General features: G+C 36.6%; 1 protein-coding gene across 2 annotated transcripts in view; it reads left to right on the top strand.

Moving 5' to 3' along the window:
- Nucleotides 1-21,202, top strand: part of LOC134531595 (squamous cell carcinoma antigen recognized by T-cells 3-like) — a 188,129-nt gene that overhangs the window by 54,779 nt on the left and 112,148 nt on the right. For both annotated transcript variants that reach the window (XM_063367323.1, XM_063367322.1), the window contains exons 6-7: nt 2,356-2,656; nt 10,475-10,651. In XM_063367323.1, the coding sequence (XP_063223393.1) occupies nt 2,356-2,656; nt 10,475-10,651 (478 nt within the window). The remainder of the gene's footprint in view (nt 1-2,355; nt 2,657-10,474; nt 10,652-21,202) is intronic.

Genomic DNA, 21,202 nt, shown 5'->3' with positions numbered 1-21,202 from the left:
GACACACTCAAAGTTAGCCAGTTCCATGGTGACTGTAAGAGTAGGAATGAGCTCTGTGGAAACGCAGTGCGCGGCGGTACTTGCTCTCTAAAAAAAACCCTAATATCTCCCACGTTCACATCTGGCTTGCAATCCTCCAACTGCGTACACTCCCGATCATCCGCGAAATTAAGTGGCAGGGCCACAGTGGATAGTGAAAATTGTGGATAATCCGCAAAAGAGCCAAAAATGGGAAACAAAAAAGGAAATTAATTTCAAGTTAATATAAAAATTTATGTACAGTAAAAGTTGCAATTAACAGTAAAAATTATTAAATAATGCTCAGATTTTTTTATTTTACTGAATAATTATCATACAATACATTTCAGTGATGTAAACATAAGAGTACTCAGTACTTACTTCCTAACAAAGATACAGTACATACTGTACGTACTTAGAGACTTCATTAGACACTAAAAAAGCACAACTCTTTAAAATTACAACTTTTTGAAAAAATCAGTCACTTGTTTTTGTTTCTTGCTTTGGAAACATCTTTTCTTAATTATTGATTGAATTTCCGCAACATAAGTTTTTCAGCCAACTGCGCATCGTCGTCTTGTTCCCCTAAATAGTGAAGCAGTCCGACGATGTGTTGCAAAGCCGTTTTGTGAGTCATCTGCGCCTTCGCACTGAGCTCGCCTGTGGCGTTGTACTGTATACTGCACACAATACACTCGTCAGTAGAGTTCAAATTTGCTCATTTGTAATAAAATACAGATTTACATATGTACTGTATTTTTCCGTAGCATGCGCGGATAATAGGGAGTTTACTGTGTATATAAATACTCATAATTATGCAAAAACTGTATTTAATTATATTTCCACATGGAAATAACTGTTAACATAATTATACTATCGTTTACAATTGACCAAGCAATAATCCAACACACTCGAGAAACCACACCCAGATGCCACCATACATAATTACAAATGCTGTATGAAAAAAAACTACACCAGTAAATACTCATACTGCACCGATCAAAAGACTCTAACAAAATAAATGTCATATATTACTAATGTAAATAAAATCCTCCTAAGGACAGAAAAGACCTACCTTGTCAGAATTAACAATCACAAACATTTTTACACAAACAAAAAATTTGTTGAATCTAATACATAAAACTTTTCAATAAATGCAATAAAAAATCAGGGTAACTTTATAAAAAAATTATAACGCAAGGTATCGCGAATGTTATATGATAATGCATAAAAAAATAAATACAACTATGCCAATAAGAATAACTACCGCGCTGAAGTAAAGAATCCACAAAATAATCATCATATATTACTAACATTGGTAAAATAAACCTAAAGACAGAAAAAAAAACCTATCTTGTCAGAAAGAGCAGTCATGAATAAAATTCCCCAAACATAAGAAAGTTCACAATTATCATACATAAAACAGTGCAATAAACACATTAAAATAATCATATTGTGGAAAGATTTTTTAAATAAAAAAACGCAAGGTAACTTGAGTGTTACCAGACAATGCATCACAAAATTATATTTGTCATAACAATATTTTAAATATTATTTTATACATTTGTACACTAATCAGGTTTTTCCAACAAAGCACTAACTTTGTGGTGCCGGGGTGTCGTGCTCCATGGCTTTCTTTTTTAGTTCTTCTAGATTTTTGAAGTACCAGAAACTGTCCAAGGTGTTTAATACACACAATAATTTAATTGACTAAATAAATAAAAAAAGAAAGAAAAACTAATACATTGAATTTTATGTAAATCTAACCCAATTGAATAATTATTAGAATTATTTTAAATGTAAATTAACTGCCTATGCATGATTGATGAAACATGATTAAAAACTAAAACCCGTAATAAAACATTAGGAACATAATACGTTCTTAGTTAAGTATGGTTGTTAAAAGCAAGGAGCAGGAGTTATGCTATGTTACAACTGCTATTTAAGAAAATTTTGTACACTGGACAGTTTACGTTTTGCATTTACTTGTAGAACGAGACGTAATTTTTGTTTCTTATTCTGCTTAATATGTAGTTTGCTTAAGAAAAGGATATTAATCATTAAATATGAGTAACAAGCCAGACTTACTTCTTATATTTTAATTTTGTTTCAGACATTCTTTAATTACTGTGTTTAACAGTGCACTGAACTGCAGGTAGTGAGTATCTTCATTCAATTTCAAAATTTTTTATTTTATAAAGTTATTTTCCCTCCCTAACACGCCTTCCGCACATAAACGTGTTAATTTTTTAACGATGGGCAACAGCATTTATAATTAACAACTAAGGAAAACGTTACAACCAGGCTGGCAATTTTCACAGGTTTTTGGTTTTTCAGACTGCTTGCAGAGGCAGTGATGCAAAAGCTCAGATCTTCAGGGCCTACTTGGACCACCAGCTGAAGAAAGGGGCAGAAGTGTCGCACATAGTGATCTTGTACGAGCGAATGATAGCAAACAACCCTTTGGATGGGTATTTGTGGTCAGAGTACATTGATTACATCAACAACAAGCTGGATGGGGATGACATCTTGGATGTGTGTGCTAGAGCTGTTCGAAATTGCCCGTGGTGTTCCTTCTTGTGGCAGCAGCACATATTTCTGCTGGAGAAGTTCCATCACCCCCAAAATGAGATTCAAGGTAATACCTAAAAATGTTTGCATGTATGCATTTGTAACATGTTTATGTAGATCCATTTGAGGTGAGAAATATTTAGAGTCAAGGTTTGTTGGTTCCACTCACTTTTTCAAAAACCTTTTTGTTTGTAGCTTGTTTGTGCGTCCATATTTTTGAAGCTGGTGAAAACCTGTTTCTCAAAAATTTCTAAATATTTGAAATAGAACTCAAAATATTGTGCTTTTTTTTTAAATGATCTCAATTATATAAGTTGATACTTTTAGAATGTATTTGTTATGGCTCTAACTGGAAAAATGACAAAAGCATCCAACTTTAAATTCTTATATGTTGGACATATTTGTTGAATATTAATTTGACCAAGCTACAAATTCACAAAGAAGAATAGGCATTCCCTTCCAAAAGGGAATCTAGAGAGCCGGGAGAGTATTTCATTGAGTTAGGGAAGTCCAAGTCCGTAGAGCAATAATTTATTTTCAAACTCTCAAAACGGTAACGTGGCGATATCAAAGCCAGTACAAATATGGCCAGTACCAAACACATGAATAAATGCTCGTTATAAATTACGTTGCAAACACGTTAAGCGGGTACAAGGGTTTCAACACCTTAATAATCCTAGCTCACGTGTTACGAATCCTAGTCTTATCGTACATGCATACATGTGTAACAAATAATACTGATTATATCAAACACGTAAAATTTAACATGAAATGCAACATATTACAATTGGAAACATGAGTCGACGCGTTGACAACTAGGGCGGCCGTTCGGCGCGAGAGACAGTTAACTTGGCCCTAACAAACAAGAAGGGAGCAGATAGGAAACGAGTGTCAATGCAAACCACAGGCAAACGGCAGGCCGTTTGGCGAGGCACCAGAAGTTATAGCCCATTTGCAAGCAGAACAGATGGCTCAATTTTTTTAACAACTTAGGGGTTTTGCAATCAGTGTCAAGAATGGCACGGCCATATCGTGCAAGTAATTAAGCTTACTGTGTCCAAATATTCGCATTCGCCGATACTGACCTGTACAGACGCCTCTCCGACCGCTACTGAACGACCCGACATGGCCTTATATATCATCCGAAACACAGAGGGCGTCAGTGCAGCGGAGGGTGACCGCAAAAGGGGAGGAAGGTGAAGGTGAACGGGGAAGCCAATCAAGAGAGGCAGCAGAGGGGAGGAAGAGAATGATTAAGGGGAGGCAATCGCTAGGCCACGCAGGAGCGACAAAGAAGCACATGCTTCATAACAAGAACTAAGAATAAGAATAAGTCTATTGAAAATAGTTAAAGAATAAAAGTTTTACCTTTGGCATGGAACCACTTGTGTATGAGTCTGCCTCCCACTTGGCTGACTTTTTTAATATGTAAATAAATTCTCTTTTATAAATTTTTTACTCATATGAGGTAAAAATGTTGGGTTCCTTTCAGAAAGATTTTGTGAGAAGTCTACAGTTGTACCGGTACAGTGCGGTACAGAGCTGCTGGCGCAGCGTTCTGGCCGTATGCAGCCCGCCGAGGTCCTTGCCAGACTATTTGTCTGTTATTATTTTTTTTTTTTTGCAAGATTTGGAAAAACAAACAGAAACTTTGCCGTGGTCGTGTGTTAATTTGTTTTCCAGGCATGCGGAGGATATTTACAGTAAATTTACAACTTTTTGACTTTGAAGTTAACAATTAAAAAGTTCGTTAACGTCCAGTTTCTGGTCGGCCAGTATTCCTTTAACTATTGGAACATCGGGTGGTGGCCATTGCGGCTAGTGGATGTGTTTATCTGGCGGTTCCCGATAAACTTTAATAGTGATAAATAATTTCAGTGCGGCCATGTGATTTACATCTTAAAACGTTGTTAAGACATCGCGGCCACATATTTCTGAAGATTCGGTGACGGAGAAATACTCCAAGAGGCAGGATATTCGTATCTCCAGTACGGTAGGATTCATCCTGTACTGTTGGTGCTTGCATATACCGTATTATAAACATCTGCGAAGTTAGCAACGGACACTCAGTGGTCCTGATGTTTTTTTTTCTCATATCTCTAAAAATCTAAGCGAACTATTTTTTTTTCTTTCTTTTCGTCAGAAACTTTTGGTATTGCCGGTCATCCTACAGGCACCGCTAGCTAACCATAATTATTTTTATTTTGGGGAAATGTGTGCCTGGAATGGCCTTCTATTCTATTCTATTCTAACTAATTTCAATAAAATATATGTTTTTTTTTATTATTTACATTTCTCTTATTTATACACCCACCTACCAGACTCAAACGTTCTCTTTTTCTTTTGAGTCGATTAATAATTTTAATGCAACAAGTGTTGAAGGGTTTAATGATCAGTGTTTCGTGTATTTGTTAATTACCATACACCACAACTCCACACACTTGTTGTAAGTGTACTCCAATACCTACTTATTTTAAGTAAGTACACCTACATTTCTGTAAGTGCCTGTGTACACTTACACTATACTTACATAAGAGTTAAATGTTCAGCATATATAGATATTTAAAATTTGGCTCATGTAAGCGATTTGGACCCTAAAACCATTTTTATTCTGTATAATTTGCGTTTTAAGTCTCAAGTGATATTAGGCTTTGAGTTAATAGAACACTAATTGCTTTAAACTTAAAATCTTTGTATAATTATACCCCATTGAGCTAATAATTAGCATGAAACGTGGCTGCGACTCAGCCCATAACTAGTCGAATCGTCTTGGCTAAAGCAATCTAATCCAGTTACGTTTAAACACACAATCTTCAATAATATTTAATTTCTGTATTAAATAACTGAAAAGTTCCAATTTTGATGGTGCATTACTTTGCTTGTAAATAGGCGCTAGTTGAAAAAAAAATATATATATATTTGTTAATTTTTCTTTAGTTTTATTGTACAAAAGGAACACATGGGTGCATGGCCGCATGTGCGTAATAAGTGAAACTTCACGTGATAGCGGTATGCAGTGCATGCAACGGTGTGGAACAGATTAAATGTAACACTGCTGTCATCTGTTTCACCAGCTGTAAAGAAGAATTACTTCAAAATATTCCTTAATTCACTTGAATGATAGAACTAAACAATAAAATACACAGTGAATGTTTACCATTGAATCAAACATGGTGATGAAAAACTGGCAGAGTTTTACATTTTACTACTCTCTACTTTATTCGTTGTGCTCTCCCTATCCCCCCTACTACAGAGCATTTTTTTTTTCAAACCCGCATCATAGAGCAATACCCATTACCTATGTCACATCCATTACCCTGTGATGACATCATTGCTCAACTTACCCTGCAGCTGTGAAGATGTTTCACTTTAAACTGCAAGAAAATAAAGCACATAGTTCCCGAAAAAATAAAATACATTTTTGAACTGCTGAACGACACACGACTTGTCGACCCAACCTCAGAGTTTCGACTGTTCAACATGACAACCTGTCTTCGCAGAACTTCAACAGCCAAACTTGGCCCCCTCCGCCAATCAGACATTTTATTTAGATAAATAATTTTTGTTATTTATTACAGGAGAATTCCCCAAGACACGGTGCCTTTCAGTTGGCTACAGACATGTCCATAAAATTTATAACAAGGGAATTTACCCATAACATAGTCCAATTTGATCGGCTATGGCAATCTCATGGGGGAGTTTTTGACCCACTTTCCCACAACTCTGGGAGAACACCTGCCGTTTATTCTGACTCTAGAAACACACAGAAACACACTTGCTTACTTAGGAAGTAAAATGTTTTTCTATTCCAAACCATATATTTTTAACCCCTGTCGTAGAGGTTGTTTCAGGAAAAATTTGTAGACAATATTTATAATGTTTACAATAATTTTGAATGGATTTTATACTTTGCCTTCCAAAAAAATTATGAATTTAGGAAGTAACACTTTTCTAGGCCTGTTGAGGGTGAGATTTTTGTATGCAACAAAATGTGTGCAAACCGTGCAATGGAAATTTAACTGGTTGAAGTCCAATATATTTGTCCCATAAATAAGAATTTATTCTTCCAATCCTATACAATTTCCATTATTAAAAAAATTAATCAATTATGTTAACATCTGATGATGAACTAAGCATATTGGTGTGCCAAATGAAACTTTAGGATAGTGAAACTATCCTTAAATATACTTTTCACAGTTTAAAATATTCATAATAATAAATAATCTAGCTTTAAAAATACTTATTATTTATTAGCCACACAAATTGTGTTTGAACAAAAATGGCATCAAAGATATTTAACTATTAGTTGGTTATTTTTACTTAACAAATGCTATACTTTTTTCTTCTAAACTATAGGTTGCAGTCCAAAAGATACTTTTTTGTATATAGTATTAATTAAAAAAATATTTTAGTGCATGAAAACAAAAAAAAGTTGAAATAATTTTTTTTAACTCATATTTTTTCACTAGTAATGGTTAGTCATATCAAAAATTGTTTGAGCAAAGGTTGTAGAGAGTATTTAAAATGTTTGCAATAATGTTGAATGGATTTAATACTGTGACTTATACGGAAGTTTAACATATTTATTTTTGTTCTTCAATCCCTATTTTTTATTATGTTTCAGTATCAAGTTTCATTTGGCACACCAAAATAGACAATGTGAGTTTATGTTGCTACACGTGGACCTGCCATCTTGGTGTCACATTTCCGTTCATCAACTTCCGTTCCATTTTCATGAAATTACTTCTACCAAATACTGTATAACAAGAGCTAAGGTAAGGTGTTTACCCATCAAAAAAATGGTAATAATATTCCTTCATTAACTGACTTAATTCCCTATCCCAGAAAAATTCACAGAATTTAATATAGACAAGTGCACTAGCGACATAAAGAAATGGGCAACCTGAAGATAGTTGCCACTAGGGAGCAGGGTAGTGCATTATTAATTTGCCTCTAGGGAAAAGTGGTTTTGGGGGGAGGGGGATAGTAAAATATAGTTTCTCAACTCGCCAATAGATGGCTCCTCTAGTGGTCGTGGAAAGTTGAGGGGGGTGGGGTGATATCTAGGCCTGTGGAGTGATATTAAAAGTAGCTTCTGGCGGAGAGCTTTTTTCTTGTGGTGGATGAGGATTAATTTAGGGTATGGTGAGGGGCAGAGCAGCGTAGCACTATAATGTTAGGCAGGGGGAAAGAGGAAATAAACACTGTCTTCCATGAGAACAGGGTATGTGTATATTGATATGCTGTGTGCACGTCAGCAGGTTCTAAGAGGGTTACAGGCTAAACATAGCACGGCACTGTCAGATAACTGACCAAGAGGATATGTATGTACATAAAATTTTGAGTTGACTATGGTTTTGGGATCTAAAGACCACCAAACAAAAATTAAGTTAATATATTTTCTGGAAGTTACAATATGGCAATGACTGTATTAGGCAGTATTTCTTTGAAATCTACCTAATATGCATTATCAAATTTAATGTGAGTCGTTGTTTACACACATGGTAAAGCGTGCTCAAAATGGGCTCACTATGAGTGGGACACATGGACTCAATGGAGACACACTCTCAAGGTGTTACGCCTCTGTGGGTACGAGACTAAACCCCTTACCGTACCATCACAGATGACTTGGTCCTCTCTGAGCGTCGGGCAGGCTGTGGATGTTGAAATAAATACAGAGTTAGTTACTACATAGTAAAATTGAGTTACGTGAAGTTCAGACCTCCCTCTTAACTGAAAAAGTCTGGGTGTTTTTTTTTTCTTTCTGAATTCCATTTAATAAATTACTATTTAGTTAATTAAACACTCTGCCATCCAAGGAGGTTTCTGAGGATGAAAGGAAGTATTTAATTTATTAAATAACGAGGAGTGTAAATATCAGTACACAGAAGCCACCTACCTCAGGTGACGGTACGAAGAGAGGGCTGCACAGCAGCTCTGCACTACAAGTGATCGTCAACTGTTTTCAAAATGATGCCACTGACAGAAAAGGAATACTTATAAATGTCTGTAGCAAAATATTACACCAATACTCACAAAATGAATCCTAAATAAGTAATTAATAAACCAAATAGCTATTTAAAAATATAAATCTGGTGCTGTTTTGTTTTAGTTGCGTGGCAGTGAATCTCTTCTTCTACCACTTGTTTCGGTGTGGTGGCGCGCTGTTCGGAGGTCCTGCTTCAGATTGGCCTGGCCAGGCAGTTTGATAGTGTTGATATGCGTTCAAATATTTAACTGAAATTCTGAAGTTATTTATTTAATATTAATTTTCATTGTATTGTTATAAAAGAAAAGGAAGTTTGCATTGGCCTTTATTCTTGTTACCAATGCTGAAACAAATATATTTCCTCTACAACTCAAAAAATATGCAGCACAAGTGATTACACTTGGTTCATTTCATTAGAAGTTACCGTCTGACCATTTTTCTGACGACAAACAATCGAACGTACCGCAAAATACCCCAGCTACATTTTTAGCTGGTACAAACCAGGGCACAAGGCCACTGGGGTGATTGATGCACAACAATTTGTGGTCACCGTACACCGTAGGTGAAGGCCGATGCTCACGTTAATTAATTAATTTAATGCTCACGTTAATTAATTTCTGAATTACATATGTATTGTCAAAAGAAGTATTGGCAGCTGACCTGGACCAGTGAGTGTTGAATTATATTTCCATCAATTCTTCATTGTTTTTTGGCGAGTGCCCACCATACACAACTGGTCAGCATCTAACTACAGACTATTGGGACAATGCAACTACCTTCATTGTTCATAGTTGAACAGAGTGAGGCAGCCTCGTGGGCCAATAACAATGAACATTACCTTATAAGGAAGATCATCAGGCTCTTCAGCTGCAAGGCCAGCTCCGAAGGGCAGCAAATACAACATTGTTCCCTGAGGTTGTGGAACAACACATCACGCCGGGGCATGGTGCGTCCTGAGTGACTGTTGAAAACAGTGTGCTGCGTATGTGCGACTTGACACAACTTTTTAGCTGTGCAGTCACGCGCTAAGTCCCATGAACTGTAACAAGAAAATAACTATGACTCTCAGGTAGGCACCTGATTGTTGTGCTCCCTGTCTTTCTTTCTGAGACTTGAAAACGGTCCAACTGCATCAGAAACAATAACAACTGATACTTTCGTGGAATTTACCACGTTAATATAATGTCCTTACCAAATAATAAAAAGAAAACTACTTTTTAATTAAATCTAATTTCAATTAGAACATTTTGGAAAAAATTATTTAAGTGGCCTTTTAGAAATAAATTTTTTTGAACATCTCGAATAACAAATTCGAAAACTTTGCAAATTAAATACATGCTATTAAACTAGGGCACTATTATTCTGAATTATAGAATCAGCTGCTCTACTTTAGCTGTATAAAAACATTATACTTAAAAATATACTTAAAGTTGAAGAGGGCAGGGGTCTGCAATGTTAGCTCACGCATCCATCACTTCTCTCACAGTTAATTTATAGAATGTGTTTTTGTGGAAGGAAGTATATGGGGTCACTTCGGGATCCATGAGGGTGTAGCCCTGGACTATGTAAAATTTTTATGTTTATATGTGGTTTCCCTTGTGAGGCAGATTTTGAAAATTTAAAATAACCATTGAATATTTGGTTAAAATAATTTTTTTCTTTTTAAAAACTTTTCATTACTTATATGGAAAGCAAGGAGTGAAGTGGTAAGTCATTGGACGTCCACCCTGGTTTCTGGGAACCACCCAGGCGATGTCGGCTGTTCCTCACTGCAGTCCGTGGGCGAGTTCTCCCCAGGTTCCTTGTCAGTCGGCAGATTGCTGTCTCCGGTCGCCTGGCTGGCCACAAGAAGTATGTAATGGTTGGTAGAGCTGTATGTCGGAATAATTGTTGCAGAGTGCTTGGAGAAAGGATTGGCAGTGCCCTTCACCACACCTGAAGATTACCGCACCCTGTGGGTGGCGTATGCAGACTTTCTTCGCAGGAGGATCAGGAAGGGAAATGACGACACAGCAAAGCAGGTCACTGCTGTGACTGACGTGATCTCACAGGCCTGCCAGTTTCTCGCGGAGCGTAAGTTATGTGCTCTTTTGTGGGATCTCCTGTTTTCTTGTGTATTCAACTTTTATGCTGTTGAACTGTTTTAGGAAGATAATTATCAAACTTAATTTCTTTTTTAAAAATTATGTCTTAATGTTTGTATGCGCTTGTCCATGTATGTATATGTACACATTTTCAGGAAGGTGCAAGCGAGTTGTGAAAGCTGCTTTAAACCTGTTCAAATAGTTTTATATTTTTGAGGCATTTTGTGATATAATTTTTCTATATGTAAAATGAAGCCTGGGAAAAGGCAAACAATAATAATAGACAAGCATTTACATGAATATTAAAAACTGTTTCAATGCTTCTTAATTGCCCTTTATAATGTACTTATTTTAATGCTTAGTGCAGCATTTATTTTGTTTCTGAGTAAATATATGAGTTATTTCTTTTGTTTGTAAATATAGGTTTTGAAATCATTCAAAATACTATACTGAAATAGCAAGCTAGTTGAATAAATTTGAATCAGTTGGTTAAAGTGGGTTAGTTTCAGAATGATCAAAAACATTTTGGGGAGGGGGTTGGGAGAGACAGAGTGTTTTATCGCATGATCGTCGCACATTTTATACTAATATCAAGTTTGGAAATTAGGGGTGCAACGTTTATGCGGAAAAAAAATTTTTATAAGGTAAAGTTATTCAAAAAACCAAACCCATTCATGGAAAGTACATTCATTTAAAAGGTTGTGTATAAGAGCACGTCAAACAATTTAAATTAATAAGTCATGCAACAAAAACCTTTCTTCAACTCTAAATAGAAAAACAAAATCTGTGATCCCAATGCGAGCCTGAACTAACACATACCTATCGTCGTAGTCACGCCACGAAAGAGTGCGGGCTAACAAATGTAGTTAACTCAGCACTCGACACAGAGCGCGTGTTGCATGCAAACGGCGAGATATCGATATTCGACTACGTGTGCACTCTCTATATGGGAAGCAACATAACCAAACATGAATGATGCCAACTAGTGCTGGCTACATTTTTATAAGCGGTACACCGTGGCGACGCAGATGAACAGATAAAGGTTATAAGTTATAATATTTAAAAACGTCTTTAAAAGAAAATTTACACATCAGATAACTTCGTATTTCCGTTAATTAAATAAGTAAGTGGTAATTTCCAAATAAATATTAGATTTATACTTTAAAATACATTGTTTTATATGGAAAAAATTCCTACACAAAGCGCTTGGAATCTAATAGCGGGATCAAAATCATCATGCGACGTCTACGCGAGAGGTTTTTTATCCAAATTTTGACGTCCTAAAATATAGGTGCGACGATTATGCGCGTGCGACGATCATGCGATAAAATAGGGTATACCTGACTGTTGGACAAAGCCTTGTCAATTCTGAGCATCACATGTGTTTTTTTGTTTTTTCTCTCTACGTAGCCATTACTAGACATTGAAATAGACTTAAACCTTTACAACACGTGAATATATAATATATTCATTAAATTATAATGTTATCAATTTAAAAGAAATACATATGATTATCATGGAAAAAATTATTGATATTAGGTTTTGGTGAGTGGTGCCTTGTGGTCAGTGTAGGAACTTCTAGCTGACTCGTATATCAAGGGCAGAGCTTGGGAAGAGACATGAGGAGAGGCCAGAATGTTGGTAGTAGAACCAAGATCCATCGCAATCAGTTGCTTGTAAGTCACTATGCTTAAATAAAGAAAACATGTTTATGTTAATTAAACTTTATTTCGCTCATTTGGACATAACACCACCATCATTAAAAAATCTTACAAAACCCTTGAAAAACCTGGAAAAAACCTGGAATTTGAGAATCCCTTGATAGTAGCCACCCTGTTGAGGTTTTTATCCTCTTGTATATTTTACACAGAATACTAATGTTTAAGTTTTCAATAAGATAAATCCTTTTAGACTTTATCCTGCATTTGTGGCTTTATTTTTCCCTTAACGTTTTGATAAACTCTGAAACTGCATGGCGTTTAACTGCATTTTTATGAGACTTTCAGTCTCCAGCTCTTTTTTCAGAAAGATGCTCGCCTTTAGACTTCACCTGAAAGATACTTCTCAATCTAGTTGATTTCACACACATTACTTGCATGAAAAGCTTCTTGCACACAAGCAATATTTTTTCCTTGGGCGTATTAAGCGATATTTTGTCAAAACAGAATTTGGTTGGATGTTATTTCTTGTGGCCAATGGTCTGCACTGTTTCACTGGGAGAACATCAATAAAACTGGAAATGAAGTTATCCTGAGCTTCTTAATCCAACACTAAAAGTTTTTTCCTTCATTAGGTGAAAACTTATTGCACTTAAAGAGCTTACTATTGTGTCGACAAATGTTGTTTGTGTTAAAGCCTTTGGGTTGCAAATTCTTCTTTCTCTTTTAATCAATTCTCTTTTCTTCCTTTAGTTTTTTTCTTTTTCAGCTGCCTTCATTGCTCGCACCAACAGTCATTAAATTGTCTTCAATGTCACTCATAGTTGGTTTTAATAAAAATAATTAACTATTAAACACAAAACACATTTTACAACCAACATAACAACTGTTATAACCAACATTACCTGCAAACACTCAATGTAAACATGAGAGCAGCAGGGGATCATGATAACTTGAGCTAGCTCTGTGATTGGCTATTTTGGAATAAATCTGTTTTGATTGTCACTGCTGCTGGATTAAACGTTTTTTGAAATAAACTTAAATTATCGAATGGCAACATACATGGGATAAAAATTTTTTTTTAATGTTTTGGGTGATAACATTAGTTCAGGATGACCAATCCCTACACAAAAATAGCCTCACCTCACTTTTTGATTTATTGTGACTAAAGTCTTTTTGTTTGTCACCTCCTTTACAACTAATTTTCATAATTTAAGAGTTTTTAACAAAGACTTAGTCTAAGTAGATTCTACGATCAGAGAGAGAAGCTAAACTATGTCTAGGAAATTGTTTTTGAATAATCAGATTAAATAACTTTTCTTGACTGTTTAAAATTTTTTGGCTATCAGATGCATTTATACTATTCAAAATTATTGAGCAATATTCAAGTAAAGACCTGATTAAAGTTAAGAAGAGGGTAAGAATAGAGTCAGCAGAAGTGGCATAAAAAGTAATGTATTTGATTGGATCACATTTTCTTCTGGAACTAGAGATTAGATAATCTACATGTTGATGAAAAAATAATTTTTATTCTAATATAATACCAAGGTCTTTTAAAGTGCATGATTTTTAAATGATATTGTTGTCCAATAAGTAGTCATGCTTGATGGGAATATATTTTATAGTGAAGGATATTAATGTAGTTTTTCCTTTGTTAGAGTAACTAGATTTGAAATCTACCAATTATTTATTTCATTTTTGCCGCGAACTTCTTGGCACAATTTATGGTTTTACCTAATTTTTTTTTTTGATCTGATTTATCTAGTTAATTTAAATTTCTTTCTTCTCTCTTTCTACTTTCCCACTTAAACTTTCCCTGTCTAGTTTCCGTATGTTTTCTCAGTGCGTTGGGCGGAGAATACAGCAGTCACTTGTTAGGTCAGCAAGGCTTGTCTCCGAGCACGTGAGCCCGGGCGAAACACCTCCTCACAGCCTCTCCTGGAGCACGTTCCTTCTGAGATGTCGTCTGCAATTTTGGTCAGGTTCGCCATCGCCAGGACACGTCTGGGAGACCAGTGTCGCCAAGTTCCCACTATGCCAGTTTTTTCCCCGTACCCCTCCCGTGTTTTTCGCTGTGCTTCCTAGAACCAAATGGTCGGAACATTGACCCGTTGTCTGACCCTGAGTCCTGTCTCTCCCACCCCTCAACCCTTCCATGGGCTCAAGCCACATCTCATGCCAGCCCTCAGGTGCCCACTTGGATGCCATCTCTCGGATGCCTGACATACTAAGTGAAGATAACTTCTATACTACTCGCCAGAGTGTGGTACCTGTCCGGATATTTCAGCCCTAGGCAGTATGCCTCCCCAGCATGCCTTGGCCGCTATCTGGATCAGTTAAACGTTGGCGCAACCAAGTTTTTTGACGTGATAACGTCTTATAAATCTATGATCGCCGGCTGCACGCACGATAAAGCATGACTCATTGTCACGTTCCGCCTGAGCCGAGCGTGCAAGCGAGAGCGCGGAACAAGCGATACAGAGGCACGATCGGCTTGTGACGCGTCTATCTCTCTTCCACTCCATCGGCCGATGCGTCCGAGTAGAAGAGAGACAGCGGCAGCACACAACCTACACGTGAACTGTTTTGTCAACTGTTTATAAAGTGAAGTGAAAAGTTAATGTGGTTTCCATTGTTTATTACAACAACAATTGCGGCAAAAAAGGTGATTAATTCTTGCATTTTAAGAATTTGATTAGCAATATAATCTTGTATATTTGTTCTTTGATTATTAAAAAAAGTAGCATCGGTCGGCGAGTGCAGTAATAATAGGTTATGTTACAGTTTTGACTAAAAAATTATTATCTCATATAACCCTGCGGAGGTCGTGCGCAAAAATTAACATTAACGGTTGCGCGCGGAGTAGGACTCCGCAACTGTGTTACACACATATTCTTGGCAATTTTTTGTTTCATGTTAGGTAAAATGAAAGGAAAAAAAATCAATAGAAGTTATAGTTTGATTTTACTAATAGCTTAAAAAATATATAAAATATTAAAGCAACAGTTTTATAAACATCTCTTTGCTAATGTACCCCTTTGTCATAAAACATAAGAAAACAAAAACACAAAGTAAACCTACTTTAGTAGTGAACCAATGGTTCAGCATGATTATTACGATTCTAGTTAAAAATTAACATCTGAAAACAATTTTCTAATATAGTTTTCCATGACTATATTTCTCTTGAAATTTTGTATAACTTTTTATCTAATATTACACCACTTTGCAATAAAACATAATCAGGAAGCAAAAGCAAGTAAAAATGTTTTAGTTAGTAGTGCAAACAGTTTGTTAACATGATTACCTATTACAATGCTAGAAACAAATTGGCATTTGAGCATAACTTTCTAAAATAGTTTTTCAATACCTACTACATTTCTCTCAAAATTCCCAATAATCATATCTTGATATTCTACCACTTTAGCATAAAACATCATCAGGAAGCAAAAACACTAAGTAATTCTGCTTTAGTGCAAAAAAAGTTGTCATAAATATTACAAGACCAGTTACCAATTTAGGCCTAAGCACAACTTTCTAAAATAGTTTGATTCACCACGTTTATCTTGAAATTTTATTTAGAAAACTAGTTGTTTGAAAATTCAAACAGTTCACAAACTTACTTCATCTGTATACCTATAATAATAAGCAAAAATAATAATATAATTTATGTAACAAAAAGAACACATGAAACTCTATTATTTGCACAGAATTTGTAATTGGTGCCATTTTATTTGTAAGACACACTATTCGAGCAAACTGGGCAATTTACATATCCTACATGCTCAAGACACACAAATTTCTGACACGCAGCATTGTGACACATGTACTTCGTTGGTCGATTTTTTGTTCGGTCACAAAGTTTACACCTGCCACGCCTTTGCTCAGTGTTTTCACTAGTGACGGGTGTCTCTTGTCGTGGGGCATTCAACACTTCCTTCAAGCGAAGACTTATAGTCTGAGGAAGACTTTTACATACAAGCCTCGCATGTAGGTGGTCTTTTAGAAGAGCTTTGGATAATGACTTCAAGAAGTCTTTCCTCGAAGATTTTCGGCCCAAATTTGTGCACTGAATCACGTAGGAGTTTATTCCTGCAATGTTTAGTAATGCAAAGAAAATTACCAAAGTCCAGCATCGTGTTATCCTTGCTACATTGTAAAGTGATTTCATTTGATCAACAGTATCAACTCCCGATTTTGTTGAATTATAAAATGTGACTACAGTAGAACCCCGATTATCCGTGTTAATGAAGGGGACGAGTGAGTCGGATAATCGAAAATCGCGGTTAGCCGAGTCATGCTTGCCTCAAAGGTCATTAGCCCACAGACAGCCATCTGTGGACATTCGGAGATTACATATATACATATGCTTTGTGTGCGTGTGCGTTGTTGACATAGAAGCGGACTGCTTAGTGCTGGGCAGCAGTGGTTTTTAAGTCTTTCGTGTGCGGAGACGTGGGCACGCGAGTCGTTGTTGCACCGAGGTGTGTGACTAGCCGCCCGCCAGTCCGAGGGCCCAAGACAGCTGATAGCTGCCAAGGTCACGCATTCTTTTCATCGCCCGTAAGCGACGCTGCCACACTTAGCTCATTGCTCTGTTGTCAGTAACACCATCGGGCTGGTTATTGTTTTACAGAACGACTGCCTTCAAAATTCTTTTCGAGATAATATTTTTCATACCAGTGCATTGAGACTTGATTTGATGGTTTTGAAACGGTGTCTCTGTCTCGTATAATTCACGGTGTTTTTATCCCCCTTTATTTATATGAATTTAAAATGTTAGATTTTTTATTTTTAGCTTGCTGAACGTGGAATTAGTGCAAAAACGGCCTAGACTTAGTGTTGCAGATGGGTCGGAAATCTTATAACGACCACCTCTCTATAACGACCCTAATCTCGGGAACCGTGAGGGGTCGTTATATCTATTCTCCGTTCACTCTTAGCTGAGTTTTGAAATAAACAAACACCGTCGTATCACTGTGCCGCGTCAGCAAGTAATAGGCTGAATTTATCTTGCGTGCCAAGCACTAGTTGCAACACACACACTTCCGTACAGTCGGTGCTCATAAAATAACGGAGAAGTAATATAACAGGAAAATGGTTCTTCTGTCAAACCTAGTTTTTTTAAAAAAATTACGTCTGCTGTGATAAAATTACGCCACTTAATGCTACACCCTCCGACATTTTCTGTTGAAACCATTCAAACAAACAAGTGTCCAAGCTGCTAAATGTGGATTCGTTTATCGTCTTGCGTTTATTTAATCCACTTGAAGTGTCAGCCTGTGAAGCAAACTGAAGGATTTTTTCGCGATTTTTTATGATGTCGCGCACTGTTGTGTTACCGACATTAAACTCAGTCGCAAGTTTGCAATCGTTTCTCCACTCTGAAATCTTTCTATAATTTTTGTTTTGCTGTCGATGGACAGTACCACTCGCTTTCTTTTCTGTTCATTTGATGACATTATGAAATGTTGCGCTCAACACTTCCGCACAACACAACGGTATAATCCGTCGGAATGCAGATCACTGTTACAATACATAAAATTATCACCACCTTCACGCTTCAACAACGTACACTAATGGAATGGACTGTCTCCATGCGCCGGGTAATCTCTGTGGCACGGCGCCGTGCTGCGCGCGGGAGTGTACAGTCCGGTCATGCGGACGTGGAATCGCGCACCAGTGTATAACATGGAACACAAAAATATTATGTACATACGTATGTATGTACTAGTATTTTTTTTTTTAACTTTCTGTGTATATAAACATAACTGAGTCAAAGTACTTTGACCAACATACATTTTGCAAAGTATTTTAACATTTACATACATTTTGAATCATTGGTTATATGTAACTAAAAAATTGGACTTGATGGACATAAATCGCGGTTAATCCGCGAATTGGATGATCGAGTCGCGGATAATCGGGGTTCTACTGTATTTCAGGATTGTCAGCTTCATTATCCATATTGTCACTAGCATGCATTGTAGATATGAGTAGTACATTTTTATTTATTTTTGGTTTGTGTGACACCAACGTAATGTCTCTGTTGAAAGCAAAAAGACGAAACCCTATTGGTCTATCCTTCACATAGAGTCATAGCTCTCTTTTATTTTTCTTGATTGTCCCAACTAGTGTCAAGTTTGTATTCTTTAGTAAATCCATGGCTAGGGGCACGGATGTGAACCAGTTGTCACAAGTCACATTTCGTCCACTCTTTGCTATGGGGGCTACCATTCTCTTCACAATATCATGCCCTGAGTTTGATTGTGCATAAGGACCTTCAGGTTGGTTGCCACAGTATATTTTTAAATTTTTTGTATATGTAATTTTGGCATCAACTAATGTAAAAATTTTAATACCATACTTGGCAGGTTTAGAAGGTATATACTGCCTAAATCGGGAGCGATCACGAAAGGCCTCCAGCATTTCGTCAACTGTGACAAGCTCTGATGGTGAATAGTGTCTCTTAAAGTTGTCAACAAATCTGTCAAGTATGGTTCGCACAGCAGCAAGTTTGTTAGTTTTGAGTCTTTCATTTCTGGTTGATTTATCATTGAATCGCAAGGCTCTGAGCAGAAATTTTAATCTCGATACACTCATAGCCAAACGAAAGTATTCAATGCCAGTTCCATCAGCAGCCCAAATGTCATTTAGATTTGTATGCGAGGCTTTCATTACACTCCCAAGGAAGAGTAAACCCAAGCTAGCTTTTACTTCATGAATATTTGTTGTATGTGTGTCTCTTTCTCTAGAATAAGTGCCCTGTAAACACTCTATATACAAATTTGTAAACTTCACTTTGTCATCCAACATGTTTTCGGTAAAATATAAATCAAACACTTCCTCGTAAGTAACTAGAAATCTTGCATCGCCCAAAGCACCTGGAAGATGTCTCACAATGTTGTGACGCCCTTGTCGGCAGGTTAGACCTCTTCTTACTGGGCTGTCGTACCACTGTGTGTTGCCATCTCTTCCATGATAAGCAGCTTGTCTTGGAAAATCATCTTCACAATCTGATTGCTCCGTGTCTTTAGTATGGGGACTTACCTGGAGAACATCTTCACAGCTGTCATCACTACCTTTTACTTCAAACTCTGGGTCCTCCATTTTTCAACAGCAAAGTAATATTCAAGTCTCACAAATGCTGGTGCGCGGACTCAGACGCCACCAGTCACATTACACGCACGATCGCGCGCGGACTCAGACTCCGCACACGACACGTGTCGCTCCTTGCGACAGCTAAGAACGCACTGACTAGCACATTCTACCACCCCTCCCGGTAGGGGAAGGTAGCTAGATGGCTGACGCCGCAACATGCAGATAACAAAAGAAAATCGAAAACAAATATATATGCAGAGTTTGAGTCCGCGCACAAACTCTGCAGGGATAAACAATCGTATAAAAAGTCAACTGCTTTTATTTAGTATTCAATGAAAAAAATTGTAATTTTCAATTACAGTACAACCCTGTTATAACATTCTCCAAGGGACCAACATAAAAAAATGTTATAAGCAGGAAAATGTTATAAGCAGGAAATCATCTTCACTTTGTAAAAATTACACATGGATTGATTAAATTAAAAAGTATAGGTAAAACAACACAAAATACAGGAGTATTACACTAAGTACAGCAATAGAGTGGAAAATTGGTTAATTTTATTTATAGATAATACCTAATAATATGCTAAAGAAAAAAAAATGTTTTGTACGATACAGTTCAGAGTCGAAACAGAAATATTCAACTCTTTTGCAATCACAACATACGTTTTGTTGGGGTTCGTGTCCACTTGGTTAATAAACTGAATTTTTTCAGCTACAGAATATATTTTCGCTTATATTTATCGGCCATCATAACCGTACAAAAACCTGAATAAAATTTCAATACGGCGTATTTTAATTAAATATGACCGTGACTACAATAAGTAAAAAAAAATAATAATAATTACGGTAAAGGTTAACCACAAACAAAAGCCGTGAATATATCCATAGAACAGTTAACCATCTCAAGGTGTTAAACCTTTGAAACAAAAACCAGCACCATAGACTATAGTAGCACTGTTTCCGACCATGTATCAGTGCACAAAATGCGCATCATAAGTATAAAGGAACAAGTCATAGGCCAATAAGAGCGAACAGGACGCCATATTGATAGTCGATCCGGTGCAAGTTGTGGAGTGCGTGTGTACCACGTCTATGGTGAAATACTCAAATGTAAACATCTGTTGTTTGTATATGCGTGCTGTATTTTCTAGCTATGGTTTCGCTCTAAATTATGACTTTGAAGGAAGGGATACTGCAAATTGTGGCAGTTATCAAAGCAAATTTGAACGTTAAAGGCGGGAATGTAGAAATTTTAATATTGTTACAGGCGGGAAATTAAAGCATTGTGATAAATGGAGAAATGACGGGACCATGAAAAAATTGGTGTTATAGGCGGGAAAATGTTAAAAACGGGAATGTTATAACCGGGTTGTACTGTACTCCTTCTTTGTATTATACAAAATAATGATGATTCAGTGATAATAATTCAATTCAATTCATAAAAGTATGCAATTTTTCATAAATGTTTTTCTTATGACGTTATGTAAAATTGTCGTCGGTAAACGACTTTACAGACAACCCCCTTTTACAATTTGTATCTCCCCCCCCCCCTTCACTTAATTGTATATGGCCTTGCTCCCTTGGCTTTATTTTTAATGCAGGAATAATTATTGTTTTAACAAAACACGTGTTTAATCATTATTGGAAATAGGGAAACTCTCAATTTGGAAAGTCCGTGAATCTGGTTGCGATGGCGTCACAAACTTGTGTTACGTTGATTGGCGTCGCTCTATTGTGATTGCAGTCAGGGGAATGTCACTAGTCAGGGCCTACGATACGCTT

Source organism: Bacillus rossius, chromosome 5 (assembly GCF_032445375.1).
Source record: "Bacillus rossius redtenbacheri isolate Brsri chromosome 5, Brsri_v3, whole genome shotgun sequence".
Lineage (NCBI taxonomy): Eukaryota > Metazoa > Arthropoda > Insecta > Phasmatodea > Bacillidae > Bacillus > Bacillus rossius.
Note: the sequence above shows the minus strand (reverse complement) of the source record. Positions and strands in the feature narration are given on the sequence as shown.